This window comes from Mus caroli, chromosome 3, assembly GCF_900094665.2.
Source record: "Mus caroli chromosome 3, CAROLI_EIJ_v1.1, whole genome shotgun sequence".
In the NCBI taxonomy this organism is placed as follows: domain Eukaryota; kingdom Metazoa; phylum Chordata; class Mammalia; order Rodentia; family Muridae; genus Mus; species Mus caroli.
In genome coordinates this window covers 32,051,693-32,064,689 of record NC_034572.1, presented here as the reverse complement: position 1 = coordinate 32,064,689, position 12,997 = coordinate 32,051,693, and the positions used below count along the sequence as shown (strand labels likewise).

Here is a 12,997-nt window from a genome sequence, read left to right as displayed (position 1 = left end):
ACACATGGTGGGACTCATGGCTCTAGCTGCATATGTAGCAGAGGATGGCCTAGTTGGTCATCAATGAGAGGAGATGCCTTTGGTCCTGTAAAGGTTCTCTGCCCTAGTATAAGGGAATGCCAGGACCAGGAAGAGTGAGTGGGTAGGTTGGGGAGCAGGGGGAGGGGGAAGGGGATAGGGGATTTTTGGAGGGGAAAGTAGGAAAGCGGTTAACATTTGAAATGTAAATAAAGAAAATAATAATAAAAAAAAAGAGTTCAAAAGCAGACTTCCTGAGTTCGAATCTAGACTCTAAGAATGAATTGCCATATGACCTGGGCATGCTCTGGTGAGGGGAAGGTGGGAGCTTTATAGAGTTACAAGCCCAAGGAAAGGGCTAAGGACAGCACATGATGAAGGCCCAAGACCCATATATAGCAGAGGATGGCCTTGTGGAACATCAATGGGAGGAGAGGCCTTTGGTACTGTGAAGGCTTGATGCCAGAGTGTAGGGGAATGCCAGGGGAGTGAGGTGGGAGTAGGTAGGTGGGTGAGGAAGCACCCTCATAGAACCAGGGGGAGGGAGGATGGGGTAGGGGGTTTCCTGAGGGGAAATTGGGAAAGGGGGTAACATTTGAAATGTAAATAAATAAAGTATCCAATTTTTAAAAAAAAGGAAAAAAAGAAGAAAAAGAAAAGAAGAAGGCCCTAGGCACTGATTGATCCTAAATGAGGGTGGGAAGGAGGTACAGACAGACACATACAGAAAAGAGGTAGATCAATGCTAAGCCGTACATGTGGCATGGCTTTAGTGGTGCTATAAACATCCAAAATCATGCTGCCCATAGGAAACCACTGCTCTTGATCCTGTCACAGACCCCATCATGCCCCAAGACCTCCTAGCATTTACTACAAGCCACCTGTCAAGATCAAGTGTCAAGTGCCCTGCCCAAACATTTCAGCCCAGGAGCTGCTAGGAGTGGGAGTCCCTGGGGTGGCAGTTCTGCAGTGCTGAGGATACCACAGGAAGGGAGGCCAGGGATCAAGATCAAAGTAGATGAGGTAACAGAAACCCAGCCTGCACAGCATACAGGGAGCATCATGGGAGACGTCTGTCCTCAGAGGCTGGGGAAACCAAGGAATAGACTGACTCTAGAGCACTCTTTCTTAACCTGTGGGTCACGGCCCCCTTGGAGGTTAACTGACCCTTTCACAGGTGTTCAGCTAAGACCATCAGAAAACACAGATTTTACACTACGGTCCATAACAGTAACTAAATTATAGTTACAAAGTAGCAAAGTAGCAATGAAATAATGTATGGTGGGAGCATTGGGCAGGTTGAGAAACACTGCTTTGGGGATCCTAGCCCCACCATGCATCCTCTTTGTTCTATGAGCTCACTGTGCCCCTGACCTTATGGCCTGCAAAATACTTACTTTGAATTGTTTTGTGTTTGCTTGGTTAGCAATATAATTTTGTTTGATTTTTCCCTCTTATTGAATATATATATATTTTCTAATACAATATATCCTGATTATGGTTTCCCCTCCCTGTCCCCTCCCAGTTCCTCACAACCTCCCCTTCCATCCCAATCCGCCCCCTTTCTGTCTCTTATCAGAAAACATACAGGCATCTGAGGGATAATGATAAATAAAATATAATAAGATGAAACAAAAACTATTATATCAGAATAGGACAAAACAAGCAAATGGGGGGGGGCGCGGAACGACAAGAAAAGGCACAAGAAGCATATAGAAACAGAGGCACAAACAAGTGTGTGCTTGCTTACACAGTCAGAAACCCCACAAGAACACTAAACTTGAAGCCATAATATATATGCAAAGGGCCTGTAGTATAAAAAGAGAGAAGAAAATAATTAATAATAATAATAGTAATAAAAATCTAAAATAAAATATAAGATAATTTTTTAAAAAGGAAAAGCCCAGACATGACACAATGAGGCAAGAACCTCCAAACGAACACATTGCACCGTTTTCCGTTGGCTTGGACTGCTGGGCCTTAGCCCACTCTAAAGAGTAGTTTGTTTGCCCAGTGAGACGCCCTTGGAGGAGACTGAATTTTCATATACAAGTGGTTATCAATTGGAGATTGCTTCTAGGTTAGGAGTGGGGCATATGAACACTTCTTTCAGCTCAAGATGAGTTTCGATCCTTATTGGTTAATAAGTTCTCACAGCAGCGTCCCTTACAGAATTGAATGAGTATCGGAAGCATCTTTTCATCAGACTAAGAATGCTCGTCTCTTGCAGAAGATCATAGCTTGAATAGATACTATTGGACTTCACAGTCCAACCTTCAGAGTAATTCAGGTACAAACTCCACACTGGCTGCACAACCCCCTGGGCTACAGGAAGGTAAGGTTGTAAGTGTGTGGCAAGCAGGCAGATCAAAACCTACAGTCAAGAGGCTTCGTTGTGAGACATATCTGACGGTGGCCTAAGCATCCTTTGAGCTAGAGTATAATCCTCTACTTTCTCCGGCAGGCAAAGAACCCGAAGGTCAGCAAACGCAGCCGAGAGGCAGGTGCTAAAACCACTTCTGCTTCCTGAGCCTTTCACCAGCCTCTACCTGGTCACAAATGCAATTAGAAGCATGCTGCTCAGACCCAGTGGAGACAAGGTCCAACGGGAGTGGCCAGCACAGCCCTAGGAGGAAAAGAGACGTTACAGATACTTTTGCTCTTGGTGTTTGGAGACACTTTTTTAACTTGGACAGAAAGGAGCATTTACCTTTTTCATTCGTTTAATTGATACATTAAATACAAGCAACAAATAGGACAGAATTTGGGGGTTCTTATTTTAATGAAGATAGAGCAAGGTCTTCACAGTGTCTACTTCGTTCATCAAAACTGTTTATTGTATTTACAATCCATATTGTTACATAAAGTGTCAGGAGGCACCGTTCGTGCTATTTAAAGATACACTGGTGAAAATTAGAAGCAAATCCTATTTTAACACCCCTACAAACAGATAAGGATCTAAACTACTCTTGCTAGGTTAGAAAACTAGCCCATCATTTAATTCCTCCTAAGAGTTAACCTCTTCCATCATTGCAATGGAGTACAGGATGGTTCAGTCAAAAAGCAGAGTCATCACCCCATGAAAAGTTCCAATAAAGGCCATGCCGCTGCTTTACTCATTGCAGAAGTGCCTTTATGACTGTCAGACAAACCAGGTGAGGTGCCAGAGATGCAGGGCAAAAGATCAAAGTGTTTGTGTTTACTTCTCTGAAATCTGATGGTGCCTCCTGTGCCACACACACACACATACACCCCTTGGTGAATGCTGAAAACTGGAATTCACCCATGTGTCTCTTTTTCCTGTCTAAGATGCAGATGGGGCACATTTTGTGGACTCTATCCATCCCTGCCCCCACACGCACACGTATACCTAGCCAATGGAAAAGAAAAATTAGTTACTCACACTCATCCACTATACAAAGATTTCCAGGCTGCAATGGGAGGGCTTGGCCTCTTCTTGAGGGATGAATAAATAGGTAGCTGTAGCGACAACCTGTGCACAGTCAGGTTGAAGTGAGAACCAAACCAAGGCCCTGTCATCAGCTGCTGGAGACTCAGTTCTGGTGGCATGGAGAGGACCCTTGTCTGTCTGGTAGTCATCTTCTTGGGGACAGTGGCCCATAAATCAAGCCCCCAAGGGCCAGATTACCTCCTGATTAGACTTCGTCACCTTATTGACATTGTTGAACAGCTGAAAATCTATGAAAATGACTTGGTAAGGCCATGTTTGTCACAATGCAATTTAAATAATATTTTTTAATTAACGCAAAAGGAGCCTTTTGACTTGTATCACCAACTCAGAACTAATTCTCTTTGGTTAATTTTCTTAGGATCCTGAACTTCTATCAGCTCCACAAGATATAAAGGTAAGATCGGTTGAATTTATTTCTGAAAATGTATTTTATGTTAGTTTAGAGTCTAACAAGTCAGTAGAATGGTTATGCTTATTTCCAATGACTTTGGGGATTAGTAATTGGCAAAATATTCATTTCCATTTTGACTATGTATCCATAGATTTATTAGTGAACCAAACAATGATATTATAAATATTATAAATTATTTATAATTATATAATATTAATCCTTATTATGACCTATGCTTATATGATACATGTTTACCCTCCAGAGTTTCTAAGACAAACAAGCAATGATAAAAAGCAGTGCTGGGATCTGTTTCTGAACGAGGAACAGATAACTCTGTTTTCAGAGCCTTGGACAGCCTATGACAGCTCTGGAACTGTCTTTGTAATCCTCTTTAAGATAAGAGGCAGCATTTGCATTTTAATAACAAATCTTTGAAAAGAAAGAAAGGATGAGATTTCCAGGCAGGCAGAGAGTGCAGAAATCTCAAGTCTCTGAGTGTAATTCCAGTGTACCTGGGCCTCCGTGAGTCTCCTTGTCTCCTTGTCTCCTTGTCTCCTTGTCTCCTTGTCTCCTGCCTTTGATGAACTTCCCAAAGGGTCAGCCTCTACAGCTCATTCCAACTCTTATGCCACTCATATCCCATGGAGGAGCGGCTTGGCGTTCAGTGTGGAGGGGCTTCTGCTGTCTCTGCTCTGAGAACATCTTTATTCTGGTCTTCAGCTTGGTACCATTGTAAATGAAACTGGGGAAATGCTCACACAGCTAGGCCTTTAATTGCATAAATCGGGAAAACAAGGAGAGTATTGCCAGTAATGAGGGCACCACACAGAGACACTCAAAGAAGAGAATTATGGTAAATGACAGCGTAAAAGTTTAGAAAGTGAGTGAGTCACGCCGCCCCTCTGCTCCACAGTTCACTCTCCAGCTCTGCACATGATCACTCTTGTGTTTACTAGGTCCTTTCAAATGAGTGGCCTCTAAACTGAAAGTAGCTCATTCAAACTTATTGAAAGGACATTTCCAATAAGTGAGAACGTTTCTCAGCGTGTGTACTTGTCAGCATCTCACGCACTGTGTTTGACTATTGCCTGCCTGCAGCCTACACCTTGCAAAGTAGAACACAGGAAAATCCCTCATTTTCAGCTCAGTTGACCCAATGAGTACTTTTTGGATACACTTTCTTAGTAAAAGATACCTTTAAAAGTCTGACTTTTCCTGTAGCCACTTTAATTTTTATCACTTTTACATTGCTAATACACATCACCTATACAAGTTGATGAGATTCTCTGTGATTGTAAACATGCAGAGTCTTGTCCGCACCCTCTGTCCTCTCTCTCTGCACCCTTCCCAGTCTCTAGTAATGTATTTTCTAACAAAAGATGTTTGAAAATCTTACATCTCCATGAGAGGATTTGTCTCATTGAACCTGTATCTTTCTGATGATTTGACCAAGCAGAATTGCCTATGAAGCAATGAGTACTGCTCTAACTAACACCCTCATGCTACACGGGCAGGCAATGCAAAGACAGAGGAAGGCAGTAAGGACTCTAGAAGCTATGTGCCAAGTTTTCAGAGCTAACATCCAAAGCAGGGTCCGTAACAAATTCTACAAAGCTACTGAGATCTGTCACCGCCCCCCTCCCTTGTGTCTCTTGTTCTCATTTATCCAAGGGTTTGCTGCCTCTCCCCGGGTGAACATGGACATTGTGTGGGGAAACTTTGGTTTGCACAGCTGGGGATGGGCTGAGGGTGCTAATCTGGTCCCTAGGGGCCAGGGATGCTAGTGAATGTTGTGGAACGTGTGGAATGGATCTGACAGCAAACTTATCCAGCCCAATATATAAGTATCGGTGTCATTAGGTGTCTGTGAGTATGGTGAAGGCAAGCTACCTAACACCTGATAGGATAATCCATGCTGACTTAGCCAGGACTTTCCTTCCAAAAGATAAAAAAAAACTTTTTTATTTTTTGTCAGAAATAGGCTGTAGGAAATCGATCTTATCTTTTCAGATATCCAGTTGTAGATATCCAGTTGTAGCCAGGTTGCCTTTTATGAAAATCTCTTCTCTGCTGAGGAGAGGAGTGGCTTCTTTACTGGACCTTCCCGTCTGCAAGAGCCAAGACGGTCAAAAATTTCCTCACATTCTTCACTGAGGCCCGGCTGAGAAAAGTAGCCAGGAAACTCGCGGACAGGACTACCTTCTATCTCCGAGCCTCCTGGAGCTCGGAGGCTCCAGATTCCCTCCATCTCCTCACCAAGTCTCCATCCCTCAGGCACTCAGCAGGCCCTGTTTCTCCACTGCTTTTCTGCCTCTGCCCTGCCCTGAAATGTAGCCTGAAGATCCCTACCCCAGATCACACATTTCTAAGACAGGCTGCTCCCTGTAGGACAAAACCAAACCAGTGTCTGTCAGTAGTAGACAGGGAAGGGTGGGGACAGTGAGTGGCACATTCTCTTCCTGATATCACACCTCTCCTCTGTTCTGTGCTGTGAGGCTTTGAGGGCTGAGCCTGGCCATTCCTGGCAGGATAGTCACGGGGAGTTTGTTCTTACGACCCCTCCCTAAGCTTCTTTGGAACGTAGTCTTCTTTCAGTGTACAAATGAAAACGTTAACTCAGCAGATTAAGCCTCTGTGAGAAATGCTGGTTTCTCAGATCATCACAGATGAAGCAGTTAGCGTTTTCAGTTTCAGCTGGAAAATTTACCCCTTTAAATATGAATATTATTTTTTTCCAGTAAGTTAAGCCGGTTGTGGTCAAAAAGAAGAGAAAAGAAAAAAAACTTCAACAAACATGAACATGTGGTTTTCAAGGAAAAAAAAGTGCTATAATTAACGTTTATAAATAGTTTCTATTAAATAAGCATTTTGGCAAACATGGGAAGGCCAGCACTTTGCCCTAGTGACAGGCAAGCTACCTGATAGAAGGAACTAGATAAGCCTCGCTGGGCTTGCTGCTACCTATGCAAAGCAAGGCTGATGGGCTCCTGTTATTAGTCAACATTCACGGTGGCCAAGTGCACGGGTTGGAAAATGCAAAGCAGGCTAGCTGCTCTTTCAGCTGATTGTCCCTGAGAGGATTCCGCAAGGTTGCTGGGAAGGAGGGAAGCTTCTGGGTGGAATCCAGTGGCTTAAATGCACATTGGTAGCATGAAGATGCAGCAACTTCCAGGGAGAATAGCATGCACACGCATGTGCATGCGCATGCATGCACACACACACACACACACACACACACACACACACACACACACACACTTGCTAATTGCTAAAAGAAGCAGCAACCCAGGCAGGAGCTCTTGGATCAGAGTTAAGATGGTTTCAGATGCTCTCTCCCAGAGCCAAAGCTTCAGTCAGCTCGGTGGAAGAGCTCTTGCCCACCGTGCTCTTCCAGTGCTTTCTGTTGTTAAGATTTGGCTTCCTCACTGGGCAGTGGCTATTTGACAGACGCAAAGAGAAGGCTTAGTCTGCTTACTTGTCCAGTCTCCGACACAGCTCTTCTAAAGAAGGTTGTCCTTCCCACTGGTTAAGCAAGTCTTAACTTCTGTGTTTTGACCCTTCATGGGGAATCCTGCCCTACTGAGACAAGGCAATGACTGAGATGTTACGAAGTGTATGGTGGCCAGAGCAGGTGAAATGCCTCTTAGACTGGACTGCAGGAGTGGCCTTACCTTATTCATCTACTAATGAGCTGCACAAACAGCCACTGAGCACTTGCATCAGGCACTGCAGACTAGAGTGCTGCTCTAGGCAAACCACTCAGGGAGACACCTGTGTGCGCAGTGGACACAAGTGACAGATTCTTAGCCAGACCATTGGATCATCTCCACAAAGCTGCCACTGCTCACAATTTATAGCCTCAGAGTTTAGTCATTGTGTTCCTAAACTAAATTCTCTGTCACAGATAGAAATGCTGGGTCTGCTAGCTCAGTGGTAGACTGTTTGCCTATGTATGTGTGGTCCTGGATTCTCTTCAATACCTCCCACACACTTCTACAGCCACCTGCATGCATACACACACACACACACATATACATATATAAACCTGCACACACATAACTCACATACACATCAGGTTCACACACAAACACACATACAAACACACAATCACATACACACATTCACATCCAACCCCACAAAGCTTATACCCACCACTTCAACCTCAGAATGACTTCAGCATAGCACCAGGCAAAGAAAATTATGAAAGGTGAGGGCTCTGCTTGTACCTGTGTGGTAGGAAATGGCTCCTTTTTCTCCCAGACAGGGAAGCTGTTCAAATGGAAAAAACCCTGTCTTTTGCTGAGTTTAAGTGGGGATATGACCAGACCTAATGGAGCCCCTAAAAAAATTCTCAAGACAAAAGTACAAGCAGAAACTGAGGGCTGGAATGTCATTTTTAACCTTTGGAACAATGTTCCTTACCATATGCTAATTATCTTTAAGGTCATTAACATATGCTAATTGTCTCTCCTTTCAGGGGCACTGTGAGCATGCAGCTTTTGCCTGTTTTCAGAAGGCCAAACTCAAGCCATCAAACCCTGGAAACAATAAGACATTCATCATCAACCTCGTGGCCCAGCTGAGGAGGAGGCTGCCTGCCAGGAAGGGAGGAAAGAAACAGAAGCACATAGCTGTAAGATTGTCCTCTGTCATCTTTCTTGTTCACAGTTATCACTAGCATGGAGCATTTAGCTATCTTAGTCTTACCCGTTAGTTGTAACATACTATGCTTCACACATCCACACAGCATCTCCCACCTTCTTGCAGAGTTACTCCATACAAGGTCTACTTTGAGAAGTGGTGTCACCTCCGATAAGTCTTCACTGTCTGTCTAGAAACCCAACTAGAACTGGCCACCACTCCCTCGGCAGTATGTTAACAGAAGTTTCTGGGAGTGAAGAAGCCATTAGGAAGAGAATGTGTTAGACAGTACAAGATATTTCCCTTTTGCCCATGTGCTGGCCATAGCTTGTGTCATCTTTATCGGGGACTAGATCTTAGCTTTCTGCCAAGAAAAGAGAGCTTACAATACCAAGATTAATGTATTACGGTCCCAGGCAAAAGCAGAGTCAATGTTAAATTTAAAGCCCCTTTTTATGGGGCTGGAAGAGTCCAGGCTCCTGTTTCTTTAGGACCCTGAATTTCCTTGTATATTTTCTTTGGCCAACGTATGTGCAATTCAGGGACTCAAGAATCAACTCATTCAAACATTAATCAGAACCTGCAGAGAGGACAGAAAAGAAGTTTCTCTGTCATATTCATTGGTTGTCTGTCCTTCAAGAAATGCCACATGGACTAAAATGAAATCGTAATTACATTATGAAAAGGAGTCTTGTTTCTTCTGATTGCTTGGCCAGGTTATTATGTGAAAATGTCCCTCTGGAACTTTCTTCGCAATGAAAAGAACTGCCTAGGAAGGTAGTGTGTCCCTGTGAGGTCAGCACCAGGAAGCTGAGGCAGGAGGATTGAGACTTCCAGGACAGCTGGGTTATCTGGGTGAGACCTTGTTCAGGAAGCTTTGAAGAAGGAAGTAGGGGAAGAGACAGGGAGGGAGAGAAGGAAAGGAAGGAAGGAAGGAAGGAAGGAAGGAAGGAAGGAAGGAAGGAAGGAAGGAAGGAAGGAAGGAAGGAAGGAAGGAAGGAAGGAGAAATGGAAGGGGTGGTGCTGACAAATTGACCACAGCTATGAAACTCAGAAAAACTTATGAAACGGTGCTGTGTACTGTAGACCTGGAACCCAACTCTTCTACACCAGGCTCCTTTGTGTAGACGTGAAGAAAGTGAGAACTGTAAAGAGGCCAACTTTCTCCAGGTTTCACAAACAGCTGTGTCAGGATGAAGAAGAACATAGATGTCATGCTGCCTCCAGATGTTCTCACCGTGATACCATGTGACTGAGCATTAAGAAGCAGCCGGGTTGTTTTGGTATTGGAACAGGAATGAGCATAAAACTGAAGGAGAAAGGGGGGAGGGAGACTGATGAAGAGGGAGGAAGGTCAGCCACATTCGAACATTTGGAACATTTGCTCAGTATCCCTAGTAATCAAGTGAATGGAAGTTAAAAGAGGAAATCCTGTCTTGTAATTGTGGAAACAGTGCCCAATAGTGGTAAGACTCGTTGAAGCACAAAGAGGAAACATGTTTTATGATATATAGTCCTTGAGGTATTTATCCCTTTAATCTACTTGATAAGATCTAGAAATTTGATATATATGAAAAATTATCTGCCCAGGTGATCTCTGTAGACTTGTACATAAAAGCTAGATACCACTTCTGTATCTAAAAATAGTAAGTGCTCCATCTGTGCAGGGTGGGGGTGGGTAGGAGGGAGCAGCCACCACAAATCCTGCCCTGAAAGCATATCTAAAGCCCAGGAAACCCTTGTAATTGGTTAAAAACTAACAACAAACAGCATAGAACAACCAGGGTAAAAAGAATGCAGAGGAGGAAGAGGGCGAGGAAGAGGAAGAAAAAAAAGGGGACAAAAAAAAAAACGGATATAATAATTTAAACACAAAAACATTCAGAGTTGTCTCTGAGGATAAAATCACACGTGGTTTCCAGAACAATTTTACAGAATTTTCATAATGCTTGTTACTGAATGTGATTTATGTTCACAAGAGAAGAAATGAATTTTACATAAGTATTTTATAAAGTATGAAGTTTTTAAAAAATAATTTTTAAAGTTTTTAAATTAATTAATTAATTTTTTATTTTGATTTACAGAAATGCCCTTCCTGTGATTCGTATGAGAAAAGAACACCCAAAGAATTCCTAGAAAGACTAAAATGGCTCCTTCAAAAGGTATGCACCTTAAATAATGCATTTCCTTCACTTCCATGTTGTCTCCGGGTACCTCTTGTGCCCAGTGTCTCACAGGCTCTCGTTCCCACAGATGATCCATCAGCATCTCTCCTAGAACACATAGGACCCGAAGATTCCCGAGGACCCAAGAAGATTCCCGAGAACCGAGGAGACGCCGGACACTATAGACGCTCACGAATGCAGGAGTAGATCTTGCCTCTTGGGATTGCGAGCGGAGAAGTACGATATATCATGATAAGAACAACTCAGAAAAGCTATAGGTTAAGATCCTTTCGCTCATTAACTACGCAGACATTGCGGTTCCCTGCACAGACTCCATGCTGTCAACATGGAAAATCTCATCTCAACAAGAGCCCAGCTTCCCATGTCAGGGATTTCTGGTGCTTCTCAAGCTGTGGCTTCATCTTATTGCCCAACTGTGACATTCTTTAATTGGAAGGGGAAAACTAAAGCTTTTAACTCAAAATACAGCTAGGGAATTTGTCCATCTGCAAGAGTAAGACCTCTTATGATCCTAATGAAATGATGTAAGCTGGAAATAATAAGCATAAGATGAAATTGAAAATTGAAGTCGTTATTCTTTAAGAAAAACTTTGTACTTGAAAGCATGTCTGAAGAGTTTACTCATTACCACAAACATCTAGCATATTGATAACTAACGTCTTTATTCTCTACAAGAGAGGCTTTCCATACAGGTACAGTTTTTCTTCTCTATTAGGTCTATCAAAATTTAACCTATTATGAGGGTCGCCCCTGGCCTTCACTGTTTTTCTAAAGTAGCAAGGGTGTAGTAAGAGGCAGGCTTAACTTGCCTTCCTCCCAATGTCAAGTTCCTTTATAAGCTAATTGTTTAATCTTGTGAAGATGGCAACCAAAGCCTGTGGAAGTGCAAACCTCACCATCTTCTGGAGCCAAATAGAATTTTCATGTTTGTAGCTCTCACCTCAAGTGGTTATGGGTGTGCTGTGATGAATCTGCTAACTCCAGCCTGAGTCTCCTCTCCCACATCCTTTCCTTTCTTTCCTCTTTGAAACTTCTAAGAAAAAGCAATTCAAACAAGTTCAGCCCTTAAGACACATTGCATGCACCCTTTTGATAAGTTAAATCCAACCATCTATTTAAAATCAAAATCAGGAGATGAGCCAAGAGACCAGAGGTTCTGTTCCAGGTTTAAACAGACTTTTACTGAACATCCCAATCTTTTAACCACAGAGGCTAAATTGAGCAAATAGTTTTGCCATTTGATATAATTTACAACAGTATGTTTCAATGTCAAGTTAAAAAGTCTACAAAGCTATTTTCCCTGGAGTAGTATAATCGCTTTGAGAATTTCTGATTGTTAGAATGGATCTGAGATCCAAGCATGACCTGGGGGATGGCTTTGCTCTAATGAAAAAGTGTCTGTGCCTCAAAGTGCTTTAAAACAAGCAGAGACCCCGTGTACCGCCCTAAGATAGCGCAGACTCGTGTTAGCTGATTCCCAGAAAAGTGTCACAATCAGAACCAACACATTCTCTTAAACTTTAAAAACATGTATTGCAAAGAACTTGTGTAGCTGTAAATGTGTGACTGTTGATGACATTATACACCCACAGCCCACGTAAGTGTCCAATGGTGCTAGCATTGGTTGCTGAGTTTGCTGCTCAAAAGCTGAAGCAGAGATGGAGTCCTTCACAAAGCAATGATGGACAGAGAGGGGAGTCTCCGTGTCTTATTCTTTTGTTGTTTCTGGCTGTGTAACTGTTGACCTCTTGACATTGTGATTTTTATATTTAAGACAATGTATTTATTTTGGTGTGTTTATTGTTCTAGCCTTTTAAATCACTGACAATTTCTAATCAAGAAGTACAAATAATTCAATGCAGCACAGGCTAAGAGCTTGTATCATTTGGAAAAGCCAGGAAAGGCTTTTCCACTAGCCATGGGAAAGCTATGCTGTAGAATAAACCAGACAAAATTGCACAGCAGTCTTGAGCCTCTCTGTGCTCAAGACTCAGCCAGTCCTTTGACATTATTGTTCACTGTGGGTGGGAACACGTTGGACCTGACACACTGTTGTGTGTCCATGAAGGTTGCCACTGGTGTAAGCTTTTTTTTTTTTTTTTTTTTTTGGTTTTCATTCTCTTATCTGTAGAACAAGAATGTGGGGCTTTCCTAAGTCTATTCTGTATTTTATTCTGAGCTTTGTATGTCTGAGTTTTAATGTTTTGAGTACTCTTACAGCAACACCTGACCACACTTTTGAGTTAAATGTCATCCCAAGTGTGATATTTAGTTGTTCAAAAAAAGGAA

At 42.8% G+C, this 12,997-nt stretch overlaps 1 protein-coding gene across 1 annotated transcript; it reads left to right on the top strand.

Annotated features, from left to right (window-relative positions):
• The first annotated feature begins 3,551 nt into the window (after positions 1–3,551).
• On the top strand, positions 3,552–12,748 carry Il21 (interleukin 21). Its single transcript, XM_021159042.1, has 5 exons — positions 3,552–3,733; positions 3,849–3,884; positions 8,359–8,514; positions 10,607–10,684; positions 10,776–12,748. Exons 1-5 carry the CDS (start codon positions 3,587–3,589, stop codon positions 10,797–10,799), a joined length of 441 nt encoding a protein of 146 aa, XP_021014701.1. The 5' UTR covers positions 3,552–3,586; the 3' UTR covers positions 10,800–12,748.
• Positions 12,749–12,997: the final 249 nt, after the last annotated feature.

Bases quoted from the DNA above. Each gene is read 5' to 3' on its own strand.
- Il21 (XM_021159042.1), top strand. From the start codon at position 3,587: ATGGAGAGGACCCTTGTCTGTCTGGTAGTCATCTTCTTGGGGACAGTG. The intron at 3,734-3,848 runs GTAAGGCCATGT...TAATTTTCTTAG, and splicing joins AAATCTATGAAAATGACTTG to GATCCTGAACTTCTATCAGC. The intron at 8,515-10,606 runs GTAAGATTGTCC...TTTGATTTACAG, and splicing joins AGAAACAGAAGCACATAGCT to AAATGCCCTTCCTGTGATTC.